The sequence below is a fragment of the Emydura macquarii genome, unplaced genomic scaffold (assembly GCF_026122565.2).
Source record: "Emydura macquarii macquarii isolate MOO-44397 ecotype Brisbane River unplaced genomic scaffold, CSIRO-AGI_Emac_v2 contig_968, whole genome shotgun sequence".
NCBI classification, from domain to species: Eukaryota; Metazoa; Chordata; order Testudines; family Chelidae; genus Emydura; species Emydura macquarii.
Window position 1 is genome coordinate 14,092,921 of NW_027131105.1, and position 21,073 is coordinate 14,113,993.

The 21,073-nt window shown below is 47.0% G+C and overlaps 1 protein-coding gene across 1 annotated transcript in view; it reads right to left on the reverse strand.

Moving 5' to 3' along the window:
- PODXL2 (podocalyxin like 2) overlaps nt 1-12,427 on the reverse strand; it is a 41,715-nt gene extending 29,288 nt beyond the window's left edge. The window contains exon 1 of the mRNA XM_067544285.1: nt 11,837-12,427. Coding sequence (XP_067400386.1) covers nt 11,837-11,882 — 46 coding nt within the window. The 5' untranslated portion in view covers nt 11,883-12,427. The remainder of the gene's footprint in view (nt 1-11,836) is intronic.
- Nucleotides 12,428-21,073: the final 8,646 nt, after the last annotated feature.

Sequence of the window (21,073 nt, forward strand, 5' to 3'; positions counted from 1 at the left end):
TGGAACCCTCGCCCGCTTTTTCTCCACTCCAGTTGTTTGTATCATCTGCTGTGCTATAACTACCATTAAATTAGAAGGTATTAAGGAAAGGGAACATGGCTGTTTCACTTGTCTGCAGGGCCTGTAGCACACTGTGGTCAATGACTAAATAAATAAATAATGGGATGTCCTGTCTTGCAGGCTGAAATCAATTGACAAACACTGAGTTCTTGTTAAATACCTTTCCTGGAAAGGAGGCAGAATTTTAACATTTGGGGTTAAATGTTGGGAGTTTTTCCATTGACTTCAGAAGGGCCAGGATTTCACCCCGGAACTGTATGTCTACAATTATATTATCTCTCTCCTAAGAACACACTATGTTGTACAAGCGCAAGTTATACATGTAATTCCACACACTTACATGAGCCTTGTACAACTCCCTCTCTCTCACTGCTACAGACCGCTACAGAGGCTCTGCTCTTCCCTACAGGGACAGAAGCAAGGGGCTCTTCCCCATAACTGAGCAAGCAACCCTTCCATTTTGAAACACCTGGAGAGTGGAGCGCTAACTGCCTTTTGCTGAAACTACATGGAACAAAGCCTTCATGGGGGCACTGTACACAGGGACCGAGATGCTCTCAAGTTTCGGGTAGAAGAATGTACCCACCACAGGACCTTGTCAGTTTCTCTTTCATACTTTTAAATACAAGACTCAGCCCATATATAGCGATGGTCCTATTCCAAGCACTTCACAACCATCTAGTTCAGTGGTTCTCAAACTTATTTGATTGCCCCCCCCCTTCTATGTGTCTGTAGTAGTTTATGCCTCCCTGCCACACAAGTACATATACCAGCTAAAAAAAAAATCAACATGCAACTCTCATTAAATATTAAAAACAGTAAGGCATTGATTCAAACAGAGCCAACAATCCATTGTAATAAGAGCAAAAGCAAAACTGTGACTGTGGTTGATACCTAAAATTAAATGTGCACACCATGTCGTAGCAAACAGATTAACCTACAGAAGGCAATGGACTTTGTATAAGCTTAAAAGAAATCCATCAAAATGCACAGCGCCATCTAGAATCAAATACGTAGCATCATCTGAGGACCTGATATGTCGGGAGGAATCAGCATTGTTAGTTATGCTGTGGACAAAATGTGTACAGTAAGGTTTTTTCCCCTAAAACATCTCATTCCCCCCCATTACCCCAAACATATTCCATGCTCCCCCCGGGGGGCCCACCTCCCAGTTTGAGAACCTCTGATCTAGTTAATTAATCCTCACTAGAGCTCTGGGAAGTGGTTCCGTATTATTCCCATTTACTTACAGGGAATCTGAGGCATAGAGGACGTTAACACCTGAGGATATTCCCTCTAGATTCCAGATCAGATCTGTGGAATAACCAAAGACAAGGCCAGTCCCTCCCCAAAAATCCATCCACCGAGTCCAGTGCATCCTGGGACAGAACTCTGGGCCTCTAGCCAGTGCTGTGTGAAAAGCCATATAGCACAGATGTGATCAATGAAACCCATAGTCATATACTAACTAATGAGACTCCTGTACTTTGATTTAAGGAGCCCCTAGAATCACAGGTGACAGACTTGTCCCTGGTCACAGAAAGAGTCAGCTGCGGAAGCCAGAAGTTTCCAATTCCCAGTTCAGTGCTCAGATCACCCCTTCCACTCCCGTACAGTGCTCTAGGGTGAAATCACTCGCCACTGTTGCTAAATATATTCTGGAAAACTTGGAAATAAAGGGCTGCACTTCTCAAGCATGGCCCCAAGTGTCTTTTCATTATTAATTTATGCCCCTTTTAAGAAATATTTATTTTCTCCCCCTCACCTGTCCCCAAGCGCTGCTTGGTTTTACTAATTTTGTTTTATTGATCTAAGACAAGATCAGCCCAGCACAGATACATGGTAGGAAACTGTGATAGAAGCAGATGAATTATGGAAAGGAAAGCTACTGCTGCATAATGCAGTCAGTGAAGACACTTCTCCTGGCAGCCCAAGGGATGCGCAAACTCATCCGCACGTGGCTGAGTTATTCACTGGGCTAAGACATCCTGGGCTTTGTAGTAGAAGCCCAGGCATGGGCTAGTTCCTGACTGGCAATAACAGCAGGTCGCAGGTTCAGTTCTACTGCTTCTAAACTGACAGAATTTTGTTCAGGATATTCTTGTTCTCATGCAAAAACTGCTGTAATTTGTATTACAGTAGCACCTTCAGGCCCCAAAAGAGAGTGGCACCCCACTGTGCTAGGAGCTGTACGCACACAGAGTAAGACAAGTCCCTGCCCCAGAGAACGAACAATCTAACTAGATGAGACAGACACAGGGTGGGAAAAAGGGAGTATTGTTGTCCCAGTTATAGAGGTGAGGGAGCAGAGGTGCAGAAACATGCCCAAGGTAATGCAGTGAGTCTGGGGGAGAGCTGAGAACTGTACCCTGATCTCCTGAATCCCCCATGTAGTATCTTAACCACAAGGCCACCCTTCCTCTCTCTAAAGCCCAGGAAGGCCGATGCTGCTATACACATGGTTTGTTAGTGAGCTGCTAGTGCAGTACCAATAGGAGGAAAGCACAGCTCCTTTTTTCCCTAGGTCCCACAAAAATGGCTGCTATTTATTTGGAGTAGGGCATTTCCACCCATCCCCCATTACTTTTGCTACAGCAGAATGGTGGTGGACTGAACTTAAAAACAGATCAACTCTCTTGGACCTTCCCCACCAGATGGTTATAGCTAGGCTGGGCAGGACTGGATTTAAATGATCAGTAGCTGGTAAACATTGATTTCACCTGACACACACAAATCAATGAACAAAATATACACTGACAGCAGCGAGCAAGTGCAGCCTCACGGCCACAGAGGGGGTCCTCTGCAGTCCCACTGTCGCAGTCCCATTCACCAGCCAGCAGTGCAAGGGCTGTCCGTGGGCAGAAGCCGTTCAGCAATGAGGTAGTCTCTCCTGTGGCCGGGGGCTTGTCCTCTTCCTCCGCACAGTCCTAGGCAGGGGTTTCTGCTCGGCCCCCTCCCCCCCCACTCAGGACCATAGCTTTCCCTGCACCTACGGGGATCTGGTGTCACCCGCCCCACAGCCACGCAGGGAGCCTGTCATGGCCCCACAGCCATGCAAGGAAACTACCTGCAGCCCAGCTGTGAAACTGTGTGAACTTTGTTTATTTTTAACCTTTTCTTCCAACTGTTATCGTTGATATTAACCGTCGAATTTACAAAATAATAAAAATTCAATTCTACCCAGACCAGTTATAACCATTTAAAAGTGGGATTTTTCAGCCTTTCCAATAACATGACCACCCCCCCCACGGTACAACACGAAGTTTCAGGACCATCTCTCACCTCGCCATAAAGAAAGAGAGGATGGTCATGTCCCCCTGGGACCAAGTGGAGCACCCCGATTTGAGCCCTTCCCCAATGGTTCGCCAACCCAACTCCTATGCATTTTTATATCTTCTGCCGGGTGTTTGACAGCATGGCCCAGGAGCTCCAGTTGTGAAGCCAAATATGACAGGCATGTCCCTGAAGGCACATCCCTCCTGGCACAGGCCTTGGATGGTTGGCGGCAGTCAAGTGGCAAGGACGGTCAAAACATGGATAAAACCTTTTTATTCCAATGTCTTCCGCTGTAACTGCATCTATGCCACTGGGTGAGTCCCCAAACCTCCCCTCCCGCAGCCTTCAGCTGTAACATCCCCTCCTTGTAAGACGGAGAACTGGACACCCACATCAGGAGAGCTAATCCTGTCAGTTCCCAGCAGTTTATTCTCCTTTCACACTGAACTGTGCACCCAGTTTATACCCCCTAAGCAACATTATCTTATTTACTGGGAAGTTCCACTATCCTCAGCGCAAGATGAAATTACGCTGCCTCGAACTCTGAAGTGAGTTGTCAGTGGAGGCGGTTCATGTGGGCACCGCCAGCTCTCTCTGGGGACATCTCCCAAATGCGAGTGTGCCTCTGGGTCTGCCAGAGAGCATGGGAGGGAGGGAAGTGATTTCATCTGGCATCTGGTAAAAGACCAAGTAGCTGCTTTAGTCCCTGGGAAAGGTGAAAAGGGGAAAGCCCCGTGCCTGTTGCAGGGCGCTTACTTCTGTAATAGTGCCACAGAGCGGTCAGACTGGAGGAATTGGATTCAAGACACCTCCCAGCTCTGGCACACAATCGCAGCCTAGTTCTCTGCTGCCCTGCATCTCATGCATTCATTCACACCTGCACACAGAGAGTATAAAATGCAACCACTCCACTCACACGCACGGGAGTGTTTTACATCCACTTTGCACAGTTGAAAGGGGCAACACAAAGGGCAGAGGCCTGGAGAATCAGGCCCACGATGTCTCTTTGGAATCTTTATTGACACACCCCTCACATTCTCCCAAGTGCCTCATAAGGAGGCCCATGGCAACTGTCAAGAGAGGCAATGGATGAATCAAGCAAAGGCAGGAGCATACCTGGAGGGAAATGGACCAGTGGCTGGAGTAGAGATCCAACACCCAGCAAGGCTGTTCCTAAACCAGACTCCTTTGGAGAGCCAAAGGGGAGCAAATGACTTCCACTGATGTCAGTTTTCTGATACAGCACTTTAAATATAGATCACTGATAGGAGAACAACACATACAAGCAAACAAAATCCCATGACTGCAGAAGAGATCAAGTGGGGCATGTCAGCCGGGACGCACTGGTACCTTCAAAGGGGGCATCTCTCTGACTGGCAGATCCTGTACAACTGCCTCCCAACTGGGTGTGTGGCAGGCACCACAGGGAGCCAGGAGGGTCTCAGAAAGATGGCAGCCAGGACACAGTGAAGAAAAATGGAATATTCGGGGCTCCCGCAGTCAGAACACTCCATGTCAGTTTGGTCCTGCTGCTGTCCACCTTTACCCCAAACATTTCAAGCTTTACCCCAAACCGGTCCAAGGGTTTGCCCAGCAAAGGTTATTTACCATGGCAGCAGGGTCAGGAAAGGGTCACTTATTGATAATCAGTTAGGACAGGAGCACAATGACTGGCGGAGAGAAGCATCTGCCAGCGACGTCCCCTCTCCTCCACTCCCCTCAAATCCAAAGACACTGTGAAGCCTGGAATGGCTGAGGGAGTGATGCCCAAGGGCATTGTGAGAGGAAAAAGGCCTGGGGACAGGGAGCTGAGGAGGGAAACGGATCCGGAATTAAAGCTAAAACGTACAATGACAACCAGCGATGGTCTCTGCCCTGCTATTATCTATGTTCTTTAAAGCAGTTGGAAACACAGAATGAAAACTAACTGAGTAACTAAACCAAAAGGAGAATTCTGATCCCAGGTACAGATGATGGAGGAGGAACAGGAGAAGGAAATTGTGACATCCCTCAGCTATGTCGCTGCTCTCAGATGCTCCCGTCTATCCTCTGCACCATCAGCAGCCCCATGGAAATTCAATGATTTGCACGAAGAAACATACAAGAGGCTCAGACCCCAACCAGAGTTACTCAGTCTGATGTTTGCTCATTGTTACAGATTCTCTGATCCTACTCCTTCTCCCTAGGAGATTCCCTGCCTCCCCCACTGTGTGCCCCCCTTGCCATGTCTCTCTCATTTACTAGTGGAACATTTTAAATTGAATGCTGGATTAGGAAGCCTCGGGGAGCCATCACTTCTAATTAGGATTTCAGAAAACACAGCTTAGAGACCAGCATTCCTCTGGCACAGTCCCTGGGGTGAGTCACACAGGTGCCTTATTAAGGGTTTTTTCTAATATATCTATCTTCCCTGGGACCCAGCATGTTTTCTGGGCCAGTGGGATTTCTGTATGTGTGTGGGAAGGCCAGGGTGGTGGTCTCCGTTTAATGACTCATGATGGGAACAATTCTACATTGACTGGAAAAGGATGGACAAGAGGTGTCCATCTTTGTGGCCTTTGGGACGGGAGAGTTCTTTGCAGGGAGGTTATATAGGATGCAGGAGCTCTCTGTGAAGGGGTAAATCTGTATCCCCATGCTCCTTCCTCATCGCAGAGCCACCAAACCAAGCAAGGTGGGGCTCTTGCACTAAGACAGCCTTGGAATGCTGGGAAGGATGGCGTTGTGGGGCCACCATGGTTAGCAAAGAAGTGCACACCAGAGGGTTGCTCCACTGCTGTTTCGAAGGGGTGGGGATGGCGGGGGGTGCAGGAGAAAATCAGGCCTACACGTGCTAACTGGTTTTGCTCAGGCACTGCTGGAAATCACCTCCCCTTGAGCAGTTTGGGATAGAGGCTACCTGGCTTCAGAACCACGTGAGCCCTGATCTTGGAGTTGGGTTTTCAGAGTTGCTGGGCACCCCCAGCCCCCCATTGATTGCAACTTTCAATTGGCAACACAGCTGCACAGCACTTCTGAAAAACCAGGTCCTTAACATTGACCAACTATGAAAGTTTGGGACACTCCCATCATCAGTACATGTCATGGCAGGAGGGTCCTGATGCTGAGAAGACCATTGCCCAATGCCTCCTTACAGATACAGTGAAAACTGACCCCCGTCCACCAGCCTCAAACAAACCCACCTCGCCTCCCTCTCCCACCCCATTCATTCCAGGATCCAGATCAGGATTATCTCCTTGTTTTCAAATTCTCACAGACTTGGTTTCTCTCTACTCCCTCCACTTCCTGTTCCTTCCATTCCTCTAGTAGCAAGCAGCCTTTCCACTATCTCCCCCCTGCATCTCCCGCTGTCTTGGAAAGCCCTATAGATCCTTCTGTTCTATCACCATTCTAGCGTTTCAACTATCACCTGAAAAAAATCTCTCTTTGCCCTCGCCTCTTATTTTTTCTCCCTGTTTACTGCATAACCCTTCAAAGTGTTATAGGATCTCAGTGTACCTAATAAAAGTTGCATCATTGGCTCCAATGATAGCTGCTGCAGAGCCAGGGCTCCCTGACCAGAGCACAGAGGAACAGGTTTCTAAGAAACACACTAGCCAAACTATGCTAGAAGCTCCATCAGCACAGGTCAGCCAAATGGTATTTAAACTGATTTTGCCACAACAAAAGCTTAAACACAGCAGTTAAATTCAGTTCCAACCCATCTGTATGAAGGGCCTTCCATGACTTCCTTCCACTATATGCTGCACTGTTTTTGCCCCCTCTTCTATATTAATATCCAAGCCACAGGGCCCAATTTCAACAGTTTCATGCTTAGTTTAATCAGGACCTCATTCATATTCCTTAACTGAGCTAAAACTCTGGATATGGTCAAGGGTTCAATAGTTTGGGGACACCATTTAATACCCTGTTAGGTCCACCCTAGACTAAAAAATTGACAGGAGCAAAGAAAGACAGCACTGTAACCTGGTAAGCAGGCTTGGTTGTAATTGTCATGTCAAGGGAGAGCTCTAACATGGCTCTCAGATACACACACAGAAAAAAAAAATCACTCTCCCCCCAGACAAGGAATCCATGCCTGAATCCTGCCAACAACTGGGTTTAACCAGAGGCGTGAACAATGCAGGTTTGAGCCTAGTTAAGCAGGGTACAACTGCCTTGCCAGCACCCCTGCCCCTATAAACAAACCACTGCATGTGTTTGCTTTGCCTCCGTTGTGACTCTGCCCAGGCTGCACTCAATGTGGGTGACAAATAGCCTGTCTCCATTCTTTTGGCATTACGTGTTTAAATAACCAATGAGAACTGGAAGCAAATTCACACGGTTGCCAGCAGAAGGACTCAGTGCATCTTCGCCCTTCACCCCCTTACATTGCACTCTGCTTTGTTGCTACCGTTTGCTTATTTACCCACAATACAGTAGAGCTGCTTCCCACTCTGAGCAGAGGGGAAACTTTGATGGGCTCTGATCCTCAGCCTGTCACTTGGAGCTTCCCTTCGAGGTCTTCACGTCGTTATTTCAACCCCTGATGCCTATAATTAAGTGAACATTTCCTTATGTTACGAGAGAGGCAAAGGAAAAATTGACTGCAAGGAATTTTCATCCATCCTGATTTATGCTCCCTAGGCATGGGTTCATTTATACAGTACTAATGAGAAACTGTCTAAGTGGACTGACAGAGGGGAAAAAATTATCTAGCAGAGCCTGGCACTCTCACAGCTGCATGCAGTCAGTCACCTGGGATGACATGGGGAGGAGAAGAGAGATGGTTTTTCTCTTAACCTCATAAATGTACTATTCAAGAAAGCAAAGGGCTTAGATAACTGGCTAGCGCCAAGCTATGCTCAGGCAAATGGCATGCTGTCTATCTGCCAGATCTGACAATGGACCTGACTTCTGATGTGCCACCACTCCCAGGGCTCTGCCATGCACCTTAAACAAAATCTGCAGCAGCTAGCGTTTCAGTCCTGGGGTCTCAAGCTGCAGCTCTGCCCATGCACCTCATTCCTGACCTGCAGGCTCCCATTCTATTCCAGTCCTTGGACTCCCCTGCTGCACCTCATTCTTGTCCATCAGCACCCCCCTGTTGTTCCAGACTTGAACCTCTCCTCACTGCAGAGTCCTCATCTTCACTAGTGACGTCTCTACTAGGCACATCTTCAGAAGCAGCTGGCTAACGAGTTCACCCACTGAGCCCCCCACAACACCAATTTAACTAGCCTAAGGATTCAGCTGGTACTAAGTTGTACCTGTCTCCTCCCACCCCCATACTGCTTAGATGCTGTTAGAGGAAAACAATCAAGGGGAGTTCTAAGGACCAAAATCTTTTTTGTCACTGTCAGCTGGAGGATTACTGTAAAGATACAATGCTGCAGCTCAGCAGAGCTGCATCCGATGAAGTGGGGTTCTGGCCAAGAAAGCTTATGCCCAAATAAATGTGTTAGTCTTTAAGGTGCCACAGGACTCTTGCTGTTTTGCAAAAAACAGACTAACACGGCTACCCCACTGGAACTCCTCAGCAGAGAAAGAAGCCCTTCCAGAAGCTGGAATGAAATTTGGAAGGTTTCACCCATTTGTGTCTCCACCTGACACTGGTATGATGGAGCCCAACTCCTGTAGCTCCCGGACTTGGTTTAACACAATCCCCCAAGTGCCTCTCATCTCTTCCCTCTGCGTAATTAACGTATCTTTAAAAGAAGAATAATTAATAATAATTGTGATGCTAGTGTTGGTGAAAGTTTCTGGCTTTACAGCCCAAGAGACGGCTTCTATCCAGAGACCAGTTACAGCCTAAGCCGCAGCAGGCAACCTTCCCACATACATACTGCCCCCCTTGTGCCTCCCCACCTCACCCTCCAAGTATGGGGGGGGGGGGGGGGGGGGAAATTGTCTCCATCCTCATTCATTGCTGGGATTCCCTGCGGATATGCACGACAAGGAGGCCCCAGCTGTGGTGGCTTTCTGTGCTGTAGAAAGCTTACTAGGAGATGGACTGAGACCTGATCCTGTAATTGTTGGATTACCCCAGTTGGAAGAGAGGTAGGCACTGGATCCCTCTTCCTCCCCATCCTCCTTGCAAAGAATCTCTGGTGGCATATTTTACACCTCATTTGGTCTTTGAGTTCTCTGCCCTACTGTAAAACTTCATTGGTGGCCCCCCTTTCCCCATTTTGCCCCCACTATCAGATCACCAATTTGGGATGGGGGCAAAAGGGTACATAATATCTTCTGGACCTTCAAGAGTAGTGCTCCATAAACTGGGGTGGGCTGAATAGTCAGCCAATCAGCAAAGATTTGCCCTTTTAGCCCAAGCCCCACATCAGAGCTCTGCTGATTTAAGGCGCTAGGAATCCTAGGAATGCCCCTGAATCTCTGGGGGTGCAAGGCTCCACACTCACTCCACGATGCCTGCGATGCACACAGAGCGGTACTTGCAAATCTGAGTGCCAGCTGACACAAACAGCTGAATCAGAAATTAGAGATGCCCTTAGGTTGCAGCTTGTCTATCTCCCTTCACACAGCACAGGAAGGTTCCCTACAGCACCTTGGCATATAACTGGTGCAGCTTGGTTTGAAATGTATTAAGTGATGGGATGTCAACCCAGCATGGGTGTGGGAAGAGACCACAAGTATTTGTATTTGGGACACAACTGATGATTCAGCACAATGGTGAGAGCTGGTACTAGACCCCTAAATAGGCTCTCTGATCTGTCCTGCCGTATAACTTCTCACCTCCTTAATATTTTTTTAAATGTATTATTTTTGTTATGGTATTGCCAAGTTACTTCAATCAGGAGCCCAGGACTCATTGTGCCAGGCACTGAAAATAAAGAATAAAAAGATGGTCCCTGTCTCATAGCACTTAATTGATACTTCCCCTTCTGTTGTTTTGGGGGTGTGCCCTTGACTGACATCGGGAAATGGGATATTACGGATCCCACAGTGCATCCTCTAGCACGAATGAGCTACCTCTTTATGAAACTGGCCCTTCTATACAATCAGGAAGAGAAAACGGGTAGCTTCTTTGCTCCCAGATCCATCGTAAAATAGCTTCAAACCTGGCTACTACCAAATGACTGCAGACAAAGACCCCTCACACTTCTCAAGCTCCATTTCAAAGTTCTATTTCCACATCACTACCCCAACATTCAAACTCATTTTCTTTTAAAAGGCAAAACTCTCTTTCCTGGAGTTCTTTGAGAGGGGCCCCTTGTCTGAAAACATCGCCAAGCAGATTATATAAAAATAGCAGCAGGGATCTCAGAACTAGTCTAAGTATAATTACTTCTGTGCTTAATCAGCTTTAATTAATGCCTCACCCCTTCTCCAAATTTCAAGATTAGGATCTTTGGGGCCTGTGGACTTGTTTGTATTTAGTCTCCTTTTTTATTTTTTTGGGAACTTCAGAGTGGTTGATAAACTGAAAAAGACCATAAATAAAAGATGTTTTTGTGCAGCACAAAATAGCGGCATCTCTACAGTCCCCTTGGGGAAAACACCAGCATGCAGGAATCCCAGCTCAAGGATGGCATGCAGAAAGCATGCTACATTCAGAGCTATTTCCATCCTCTCCATAATAACACAGCCTTGTTTACTTCAATTGAACAAGTGCTTATTGTAGCATACACCTTTCCTGCCCTAAGAGATTTTTAGCAGACTTTTCACATATTCTTCTTCATAAGAAATGAACTTTTAGAACATAAAAGTTTCCCTCTCCCGCCCCTTCCCTCTCAAAAAATCCCCACGCTGCAAAATAATAATAAAATGGGTTCAGATTCTTTCAACTATCATGGAGGGGACATGCTCCCTTAATAAAATCAAATGAAGGGGAAAGTACAGAAGTGAGCCTTGGGTCACAAAATCTAGAATTGAAAGAAGCTGTTTAATCTTACATCCCTAAAAATAAAACTCCTGCATGGTTTAGGGAGGGGAAAAGCTGCCCAACAAAGATCTCAAAGCTGCACAGCAGTGAAGAGCATTGCAGTGAATATTTAGCACGTGATAAGGCAAACTATGGGGAAAGATACAGAAGAGGGAGGGTTACTCACTAATAACGAGTCATGTCCCCCTTTTGGGAGCTACCTAGGCTGTTAGAGGTGAAGGACAGGCAGATGAGAGTGATTTTAGTTTCCTTTCTCCCCATCTGAATAAATCCTTGCTCACACTCACACCCAGCCAGTTATTGTTCTATTTAATAACAGGAGGGAGAAGGCCCCTTTTAGTTCGCCAGGTGCTGGGGACCAGAGCCAGTTAGGTACTTAAAGTCCATTCCCCAGGTTTTAGCTCTCTGGTGATGGAGAATTCCCATGTAGTCCTCGCCACTGGTCCCCAGACAGGATCGGCCCCTCTAATCTATTCCCAGGGCTTTGTTCAAGCCACTTTAATTTAGCAACTCTTCTGCAAGTGACAGAACTCCTCTGGTCTTGTGTCGGCTTCCCCCACTTCCAAGAGCACTCCCGCAAACGAATCCTTTTAAAACCCGAACAACAAAGGCACTCACCCCAGGCCAGCAGCCCCGCCAGGCCCTGCTGCAGCCGCAGCTTCATGGTGCCGGCAGTTGCACTTCTTCACTTGGACCTGGCTTCTGCAGAGGCCCCCGGGGCTCTGCCCCTCCAGGACACAGCGATCGCCTCTCTCCCCTGCAGGTCAGCCTCAGAATGCATCGCCCCAGCACCAGCAGCTGAGCCGCAACTTTCCCCCGACCCTCCCTCCTGCCTCTGGGCTCGACTTGCTTGTCAGGCTCTCTGGGGCCAGGGGATCTGGGGAGGGGGGCGCTTCTAAATGGTCAAATCAATGCACGCAGGGATCTAGCCCAAAGCGGGGCAAGACGAGCAGCAGCCACAGCATCCGCCCCGCCAGGCGCAGCCCAAATCTGATGCTTGCACCAAATCTCTCAAAGCCACGGCGTGCATCTCCTTCCCTTCCCTGAACAAGGGGGGGGCCGGGGCAAAGGGGCGCCGCACGAGGAGTGTGCAGAAACACGGGCTGGCTCTTAATTGCCAGCTGCAGTGGATTTGATCTGTCTCCAGCCGCCTCTAAGGGCAAACCTCCACCCCGCCTCCATGCCTACGGCTGCCGCTGCTCAGGACCTCTCCCCCCCATCCTATCCCCAGGTTCCCAAGATGCTGAATTATCATGAATACATCTCAGGAGTTGCGCAGTGGCTGCATTCCGGCCACTGGCCGGGCTCCGCTTCCCCGGGTCCTAGAGAGAGTCCGAGCCATTGCCCGGCAGAGGGCGCTCGCTCGCTCGCTCGCTGGCGACGAGACTCCGTGGGAGGCAGGAGCTCCGGGGAGGGGGGAGTTTTCCCTCCCTGCTGTGCGTGCTCCAACGAGAAGCTCTCGGCAGAAGCGCCCCCAGACCACCACGGAGAGGCTGCAGCCTGCTGGGGAAAGCATCTAGCCCTTTGTGCAGACAAAAGGCTCTGGGAGGAGGGAGGTGCTAGTCACAGCACAAGGCAGAACTACAGATAATATCATCCTCATCATCACCTAGCGCTAGTATGGCACTTTTCACCTGCAGGTACAGGAGCTGGCCCTCTTCAGAGCAGGGGGGGTTTGCGCCACCGGGATAGAGCCAGGGCCCTAGCTGCAGAGTTCAGATTCCCCCCACTAAACCCATCAGATCTAGGGCCAGATCTGCTCAGTAGCAGCGCTGGCAGAAATTTTCCAAGAAGTTTTCCCCACTGAAACAATGGCCTATCCTCAAAGCTGATGTTATTTGCTTCCCCTCCTCCCAAGAGAGAAGCAGCTGTAGATGATATCAACCCAACGTTTTTCATTTGTCACAGGGAAACGCTTACATGTTTTTTGTTTACCTAAAATTCAGGGAACAATAAGGGCCAGCCACTGTTTCGATAAAAACGTCAGGAGGAGACATAGTAAAGTGTCACCAAGGGCAGGCCCCATTATGCATGCTGCACCCTGCACCTCTTTCTTCTTAATTTCCCAACCTGCTCTGCTGAATAATTCATGAGCCTTTGCACTAGTAAGGGACCTAGACTTCCCTCCCAAGACACAGCCAGCCACGCCAGTTATCCTTGCCCATCATTGGATGCCTCCCTCATTTTACCCTCATCCCTTCACATTCTGCCTGTCTTCCAGCATGGTGCCTTCGGCTCCTCATCCTCACTCTGAGAGTAACCACTCTTTCCTCCTGACCTGTCTCTCTGCTCTTACTTCCTGCTGCTCTCCCCTCACTCCCTCTGCTCTGCTGTCTTCTCTCACTTCTAGTGCACCTTTTGCCCAGAGTAAGGGGAGATGCCCTCTCATGCTTTTCCCCTCCACCCCATCCTCTCTCTGCCCCCTTGAAATCTCTTCTTAGTATTCACTACCCCAAGTAGCAATTTCCCAAAGCCTACACCTGTGCTTTCTTACGGACACGGTTCCAGTACTGCTAATCCCAAACATTCAAAAATGATGAGTCTGGCCACCAAATAGCATCAGATTCTGTTTTGTTTTTTTTTTAAACCAGATTTTTTGCCTTCTGTTTTTGATCCTTTAGGGGGCACTCAACTCATGGTTTCAAGCTTTTCTCCACACCAGGAGGGCTAGAAACGTACTTTAAAAAAAAAAAAAAAGCTGAGGTGCTTATAATCACACAACTCCAGAAACTAAAACTTTAAGGCAATAAATCATCAATCTCATGAGATGACTAACAACAAAATCACAAGAGTTGGCATACCTGCATTCCCTTTGCCATGAGATATTTGTCTTTGATTTCAAGTGTAAGCCCCTCCAGACCATTTACAAATGGCATCAGACCATTTGTAAATCACTTTCTATAGACTATTCTCCATAATAAGTGAAATGCACTTTGAATATTATGCCAAAGGCTGCTGAGGCTTTTAATGACCTATTTCATAGATAAGGAAAACTAGCACAAAAACAAGCAAAGTGACTTGGTGAGTCAGTGGTAGATCTGGGAATGGTACACAGAAGGCCTAATTCCTTGTTCCTTATTCCATTTGAGAATGAAGCCAACCAATTAAGACCAAAGCACAGACATTTACAACTGTTCAATGTTTTCCATTCAATTCTGTGATTTTGTAACAAATGGTTAAAACTGACCAAACAAATAAATGTTGGTTCTCTGTTTTTCACTAGGAAAAAATTCAGAAAAACATCCAAAATATCGCAAACTTTATTTTTTTTAAATGAAAAAGTTTGGAATTTTTACCCCACAGAGCACACTTATCAGTTTCTGACATGCTCTATTTAGAACAATATAGTGAAGCAATCTGGCTTCATGTAGTAAAACCCACAGAACTCTCTGCTGGTCAGGGTCAAATAGTCAATGGTCAAATGGACCAAGGCATTTAAAAAACAAAACCAGATAGCCTTATTACTAACCCTGACATTCATAGTCATTACTAAACAAGCATGAGCATTGATCACCCTTCAGGATGGCAGCTGATCACAGCAGGGTCAGGAAGGAATCCACTCCCCCACCAATGACAGCACTACATTACTGCCTGGGTGCATTACAGGGCTCTTCTTCCATTATCCAACACACCTGATATCCTTCATCTGATAGGGACAGGTACCAGCCTAGATGAACAAGTGATCTGATATGGTAAAGCAGCTGCTATGAGCTTGAGCTAAAGTGCTCTGTCAGCTTTCACCTCAAAAACTTCCAAATGGCTGAAATACAAAATTTAGTAATTGATACAGCGTCAAACACAATGGATAGGAAATTCAGCTAGACATCAGAAGATGCGGATTCTATTCTCACCAGCTCTGTCACTTACTCACTGTGTGACGTTGGGCAATTTATTGCCCCTGTGTGCCTGATTCCCTGAGTGGTAATAATGTCACTGACCCTCCTTTGTAGAGCACTTTGAGATCTATGGCTGTAAGTGTCAAGTCTCAAATAATACTTCCTTTATCATAAATACTCTGTAGGGTGGAGGTGACGCTGTTGGTAATTCAGTTCCCCTCCTAAAGGGGAGAATTACAGAATGTGGAGTGAATACTTGGGAGAGAAAAGTCAACTAAGTCCTTCAAACTCCACCTGCTTCCCCTCCCTCCAAGTGCCCCAAACTTTAGAGATACGTTGGGTCCAGATTTTCATTCATTCCAATGACAGTGATAGAGGAAAGTCCATAAACTCAGATCTAAATCCTCACCTACATCCTTTTATGTTCTGTGGTCTCTGCACTGGGGCTATAGGAATAACATGAGCAGAGGAAACTAACTGAGCAACACATGCCTATTTAAAATTTCTAGTGACATAATACTCCTGCCTCTGGATGGGCTGAAAATAGCTCCTTACTTTGGCACTTATGTGTTGGTCTAGGACGGAGCTGTGTAAATGCAGCATACATGGAAAAAACACACTTTAAAATAGAAGAATGAAATAACTATGTCACCATTCATCACTAGCTTCAGTCAGCCAGGCTAGCTGTGTCAAGCTGGGGGAAAATAGCTGTCAGTGATGGGCAAACGCCAAGTCCCAAGATAGCATGTGTAGCTTAAATCCAGCACATGAGCCTTCTGATCCACACAAACATAGACAAGTGTGGTTAACTGAACTTTGCTCTAAGGAGATTTAGACAATGCTATAGGTGATGGTTTATGTAATTTCTTATTTGATCTTCAGTTTCCCAGCTGGCTGATGTTTCAAAATTATGTTAATAGCTAGCAGTAGTGAAAGGAGTCGTGTGATTCAACTAGTGTTGTGAGCTAATATGAATCCTTTGTTTTATGGCACAGTTAACAATTTTCATGACCATTTAGAAGTTAATCGGATCATCCACATGTCCCCCCCCCCCCCCTTTTTTTTTTTTTTTTTTTTAAATTAGCATCTTTTCCTGTTTCTTTCTGCCATTCACATAGGTTGGAACACTAACATTGGTCTGTTCAGTTCCACTTTTGTTTCCACTTTCAGGTTCCCTCTAATACAGTTGTGTTGAGGTTTACAGCACTACAGGGGAAAACTGAAGATTTTGGGGGGTTTTGCATGCTTTAAGTTAAGCAAACAGTCTTGTCCTTAGGAACGTGCATAGTTTTACAGTTCCAAAGTTAGGATCAAGTTTTGGCCCCAGATACTTTCATACAACTTCCATTGAAATAGACAGACCTAACAGGTGAATAGCTGAGAATTTCATGATTTAGATCTATTAAATAAAATATACTAAACACAAATTCTTGTTTTAAAGCTTCAATTAAAAAAAATTAATTTCAAATACACTGGTAAGAAATTTTAGACCCATTGGTGAAACCAGACAACAGACTGGTTGGTTTATCGTTGTTCAGCTGAGCAAAAAGTAATCTACTGCCACGGTGAAGAGCAGATAGAAGTTATTAAATTATTGCAGTGTTAGCTATTTAAGGTGTTTACTAGTAACAGAACAAAGGATTTTAGTAAAACAACAACTTACTGTTTGTATTTCAGTAGCACTTAGAAGCCCCACTGGGCCTCATGCTAGGTACATACAACAGTAAGAGATAGTCTCTGCCCCAGAGATTTTATGATCTAAACAGGCTCGACAGAGAGTGGGAGAAAAAAATTCCTTTTATGGTCGGACAACGAAGGGATAGAGAGAATAAGTGACCTTGCCAAGGTCACACAGGAAAGATGTGGCACATCTGAGAATTGAACCCAGTGCCCTGCAGCACAGTCTATTTTTAAGGTACAAGACCCATCCCTTTTCTCATAAAAGGAAGGGTTGAGGATTTCCCTTTTGTCCCAGCACTAACTCCCTCTCTAAAGGAAAGAGTTAATCTCTCTGCTGTTGCAGACCCAGAAGTTTACTTGAGCATGTTTCTTTCCAAAGAGATTTATATAAGCTTATTTTGCTGACTTAGCCTTTTAATGCTGGGACACTGTGAAAGGTTTGTGACTTGTACTAAGCAGGGGCAGGTACTGGTTCTATTCTTCAGTCACTGTGGAAGCGAGGTTTGCATCTACTTCCCACACAGATGCAGCTTCAACAACTCTTGGGGCTTGTATGGAGGAGACATGTAATAATACAAAGTCTTCAAGTTAAGGGGCCTTGAAGACATTAAGGCCAGAAAGGACCATTAGGTCATCTAGGCTGACCTCCCTGTATAGCACAGCCCAGAGACTTTCACCCCATTACCTCTGTATTAAGCCCAGTAGCATGCATCTCTTCCTGAAAGACACCTAGTGTGGATCTGAAGACAACCAGGACCTGTAAAATCAACCACTTCCCTAGGCAGTTTGTTCCAGGGCTTTTGTTTTAAGTGTCTTTGATATTAAAATTATCTTATTTTTAATTTGTAGTTGCCTGGTTTTACTTTCCAGTCATTGGCTCTTATGGTTTTCTCTGATAGATTAAAGATCCCTTTAGTACCTGAGATTTTCTCCCCATGAAGGTACTTATACACCTGTGTATGTGCTTTGTTACTAGGGGTCTAAAGCAATACTTAGGCTAGAAAGTTATTCAGAGATTTCCTTGAGCACCTGAAAGCTCTAAAAGAATGTGTTAGGTGCCTGTGTTCACTCCCCACTAACCTTGAATTCAGAGAGATGCCTTGAGAGGCGAGCAGGTTAACCCTGATGCAGTGTACTTTGTGAACAGGAAGCAGCTTTGCACTGGAGATGCAGTTCTCAGCATAGGGTAGATGTTCCCCCCAGAGGCTCAATCTAAAGCCATGGTGTGGAGCTCCAATATAGTGGAGATATTACATCAGAGTGATTGCTGTAACAGCTGCAGAATTGATTCAAGGTCCAGTGCAGGAAGTTTAGAGCAAGCCCTCGCTGTAGCAGGGCTGCAGCACAGTATAAGGGTGATTGCACCCATCCACTCACTGTACCGAGATGCACATTCATCTGCAAGTAAATATTCCATACTTGCTCTTGCTCAGCTGATATTGCTTTCATGGCATGGATACCTCAAGCTGGAACTGGCTATGCTCAGTCAGTACAGAGCCTGGCTTGTCTGAGCTCCTTATAGGAGACACCTCAAATGGCTCAGGTATTTGAGCCACAAGTGGTTGGCTTCCTCTAGGACAGCAAGACGACATTTAGAGTTTATGATCATTTTATGAAAGCCTTTGCATGAGATCTGTAGTTGTGAATGCTGACTGTCATTTGACAAGCATGCTCAGAAAGGTCTATTATCCTGCGTGCTATTAGCCTCAAGAAAGGCTGGATGGTGGTGCTTTGGGGCCATGGTGAAAGCAGAAGCTAACACTGAACTGTTAAACCTTTCTGTACGTAGCAGGTCTAACAGTTCTAGTAAAGAGCTCACAGGACCAGAGGCAATACTGAGGTGCCATCAGTTTTATGGAGCTGTGCACAACAATTCTTCACCTATGAAGTGAGCTGGTTGCTTACAGCGATCTGCTCACCCAGAGCAAGCAAGCATTCTCTGTGCCTAGAGTCAAGTTTACCAAGGCCTCCCTTCAGTTGGATAGTTGTGCGCAGCTCTCCAAGCTAGGCTGAGGTTAGACAGCAGTTCTGTAAAGTGCATGCAGACAAACCGTTCTCTCCCCAGGAGACGGAGCTTGCATACAATGTGGTCAGCTTGTACTAACCCCCGTGTGCAAGAGTCTGGGCAATCTCCTCCCCGTCATGTTTCAGAGTCACACTGGAGGCCCTTCCAAAACCAGCCTGACTCAGTGTTCACAAGCAGCCAAAGGACCCCAGGGGACTTGGCAAATGGTAGTGACACAACCTTGCTTAACTAGCCCCTTTATTTCTTGGAGGGCAATAGCCAAGTAATTTGGCATTTCTTAGCTATCAGTGGATTTAAGTACAAATCCGAGCAGGGCAGGGGCCTCTCCCATCCATTGCTACACACAAGACCTTCACTTCACACCCAGCTTTCCAAAGGTGAACACTCATCTAACATTTTAACCATTACAGCTTGGAGCAGAGGGCCCAAACCTGGCTAACCCCGAGGACTTTCAAGGAAGCCTATTAGGGAGGGCAGCGGCTCAGAGGAAATCTCTCTGCTCCTCCCCAGTGCCCTGCAGTCCAATCCTTGCTGCATTCTGCGGATGGACGCTTCCTGGCAAGGCAGCTTCTGAGTGAAGCAGAATCAGTGTTCACCCCGTGTGCTGGACACTGGAACAAGGTGAAGTGGAGTGAAGTAGCTACCTTTAAATTAAGAGCTTATGATGTGTGTAGCGTTGGGGGCAGGGCAAGCAGCATCTCACAGTGAAGGCATCTCTGTCCCTTGACAGAGAGGAATTATAGGACTTGATGGGACCTTGAGGTCTTCTAGTCCAGTCCCCTGCACTCAAGGGAGGGCTAAGTATTATCTAGAGTTTCTAGACCATCCCTGTAATGAATGGCCGAGCCAGACACACAATTCCCAGATGCTTTCTGCGGCCATTTGCCCCTCACTATGCCTTCCCTCAACTTCAGGCAGGAGCAGGTGAGGTATTAATAACCCTGGGCACTAAAAATTAAAACAAGTTTTGGATGCTACTGGGACGCTGTTCATGCTAGGGGGTTCTGTCCGGCTACTACCTTTAACCATGATTATGAAAATCGGCTTTAAATTCAGCTCATGCCAACTGGTTACAAGTTATAGGCTGTATCCGCACACCAGCTCTTCCCTGATAAACGCATTGGCACGTCCACAGCTAGCGCACTAGCTCATCATATTTACATATCAGTGCATTCTGGGGACAAAAGTCCCTCAGCAAGAGAGAGGCTGGCAGGAAGACATGCCCATGGGCCACAACAGGAAGCCCTGACACACACAGCCCGGGGAAAGCCAAGCCAGTTATACAAACATGGGGTAGGAGTCTGGTTTACACTGCACAAAAGCAGCATGCTGAGCCAATTATGGAACTAGAGTCATGTGCTACCCTGGATCTCTGGCAGGAATGAAACATTGTTAGACACCCGCTGCTAAGTTATAGCCAAGCTGTGTCAGGCTGACAGCTATGGTTTGAAAGCCACTAATGCCAATAACTGGAGCCAAATTCTGTGAAAGGCACCAAAACACTCTGGAGTTTGCTTGGACCCCACAGCAGGCACAGCCATTTTCAAGTCACGTTCTAGACCCCCTGGGGGCAGTCTATACCAATGGTTTGAGCCCTGTTCGACACCAGCCACACAAATTGCATTTAAAACAAAAACTAGCTGACCTGCTCTTGGACACGGTCTAGGGCTGTGCCACACTGAAATGTGTCAGCCACTCAGCCAAGATGGCAGATGGACATGGAGGCTGCATAGTAAAAGGGAAGGGAACTGGGGTTACTGGGCTGCGGTTTAAGACCACGGGCACAGTGCTGTTCATCGCAGAGGCAGGAGCCTACAGAGAGCCAGTGGAACTCAATAGGGGCTTGAGCACTTCAGAAGAACAGTCAGGTCTGGCCCAGACATCAGACACACACACTGGTATAGGAACCAGAAAAAGTCCACAGAACCGGGTATCATTCACAGGCCCTGCTCCTATCGGCCTCAGGCAGAAATTGTAGTGTGTCGATCATTCCCCTTGCCCTGTGCAGCAGTTTCCTATTGTCCCATCACGGTGAGGAAATGCTGAACAGTCTAGAGAAAACTACTGTGTGCCCAGCCCATTCCCACTCCCCCCACAGGGCGACAGTTCCTGCGAAGTGAAAAGGCAAGGCCAGGACCTCAAACCCCAGGAGATTAAAATGGCGCCTCCCTCTCCCCCTGAACCTCCATTTTGGATGGAGCAGACACACAGCAAGACAAAGGACGAGAGCAGGCAAGTTGCTCAGTCACGCTTATCCTTCCTGACAGCCATGGGGCGGGGGAGGGGATTCCCAGAGGAATACAAAGACAGGCA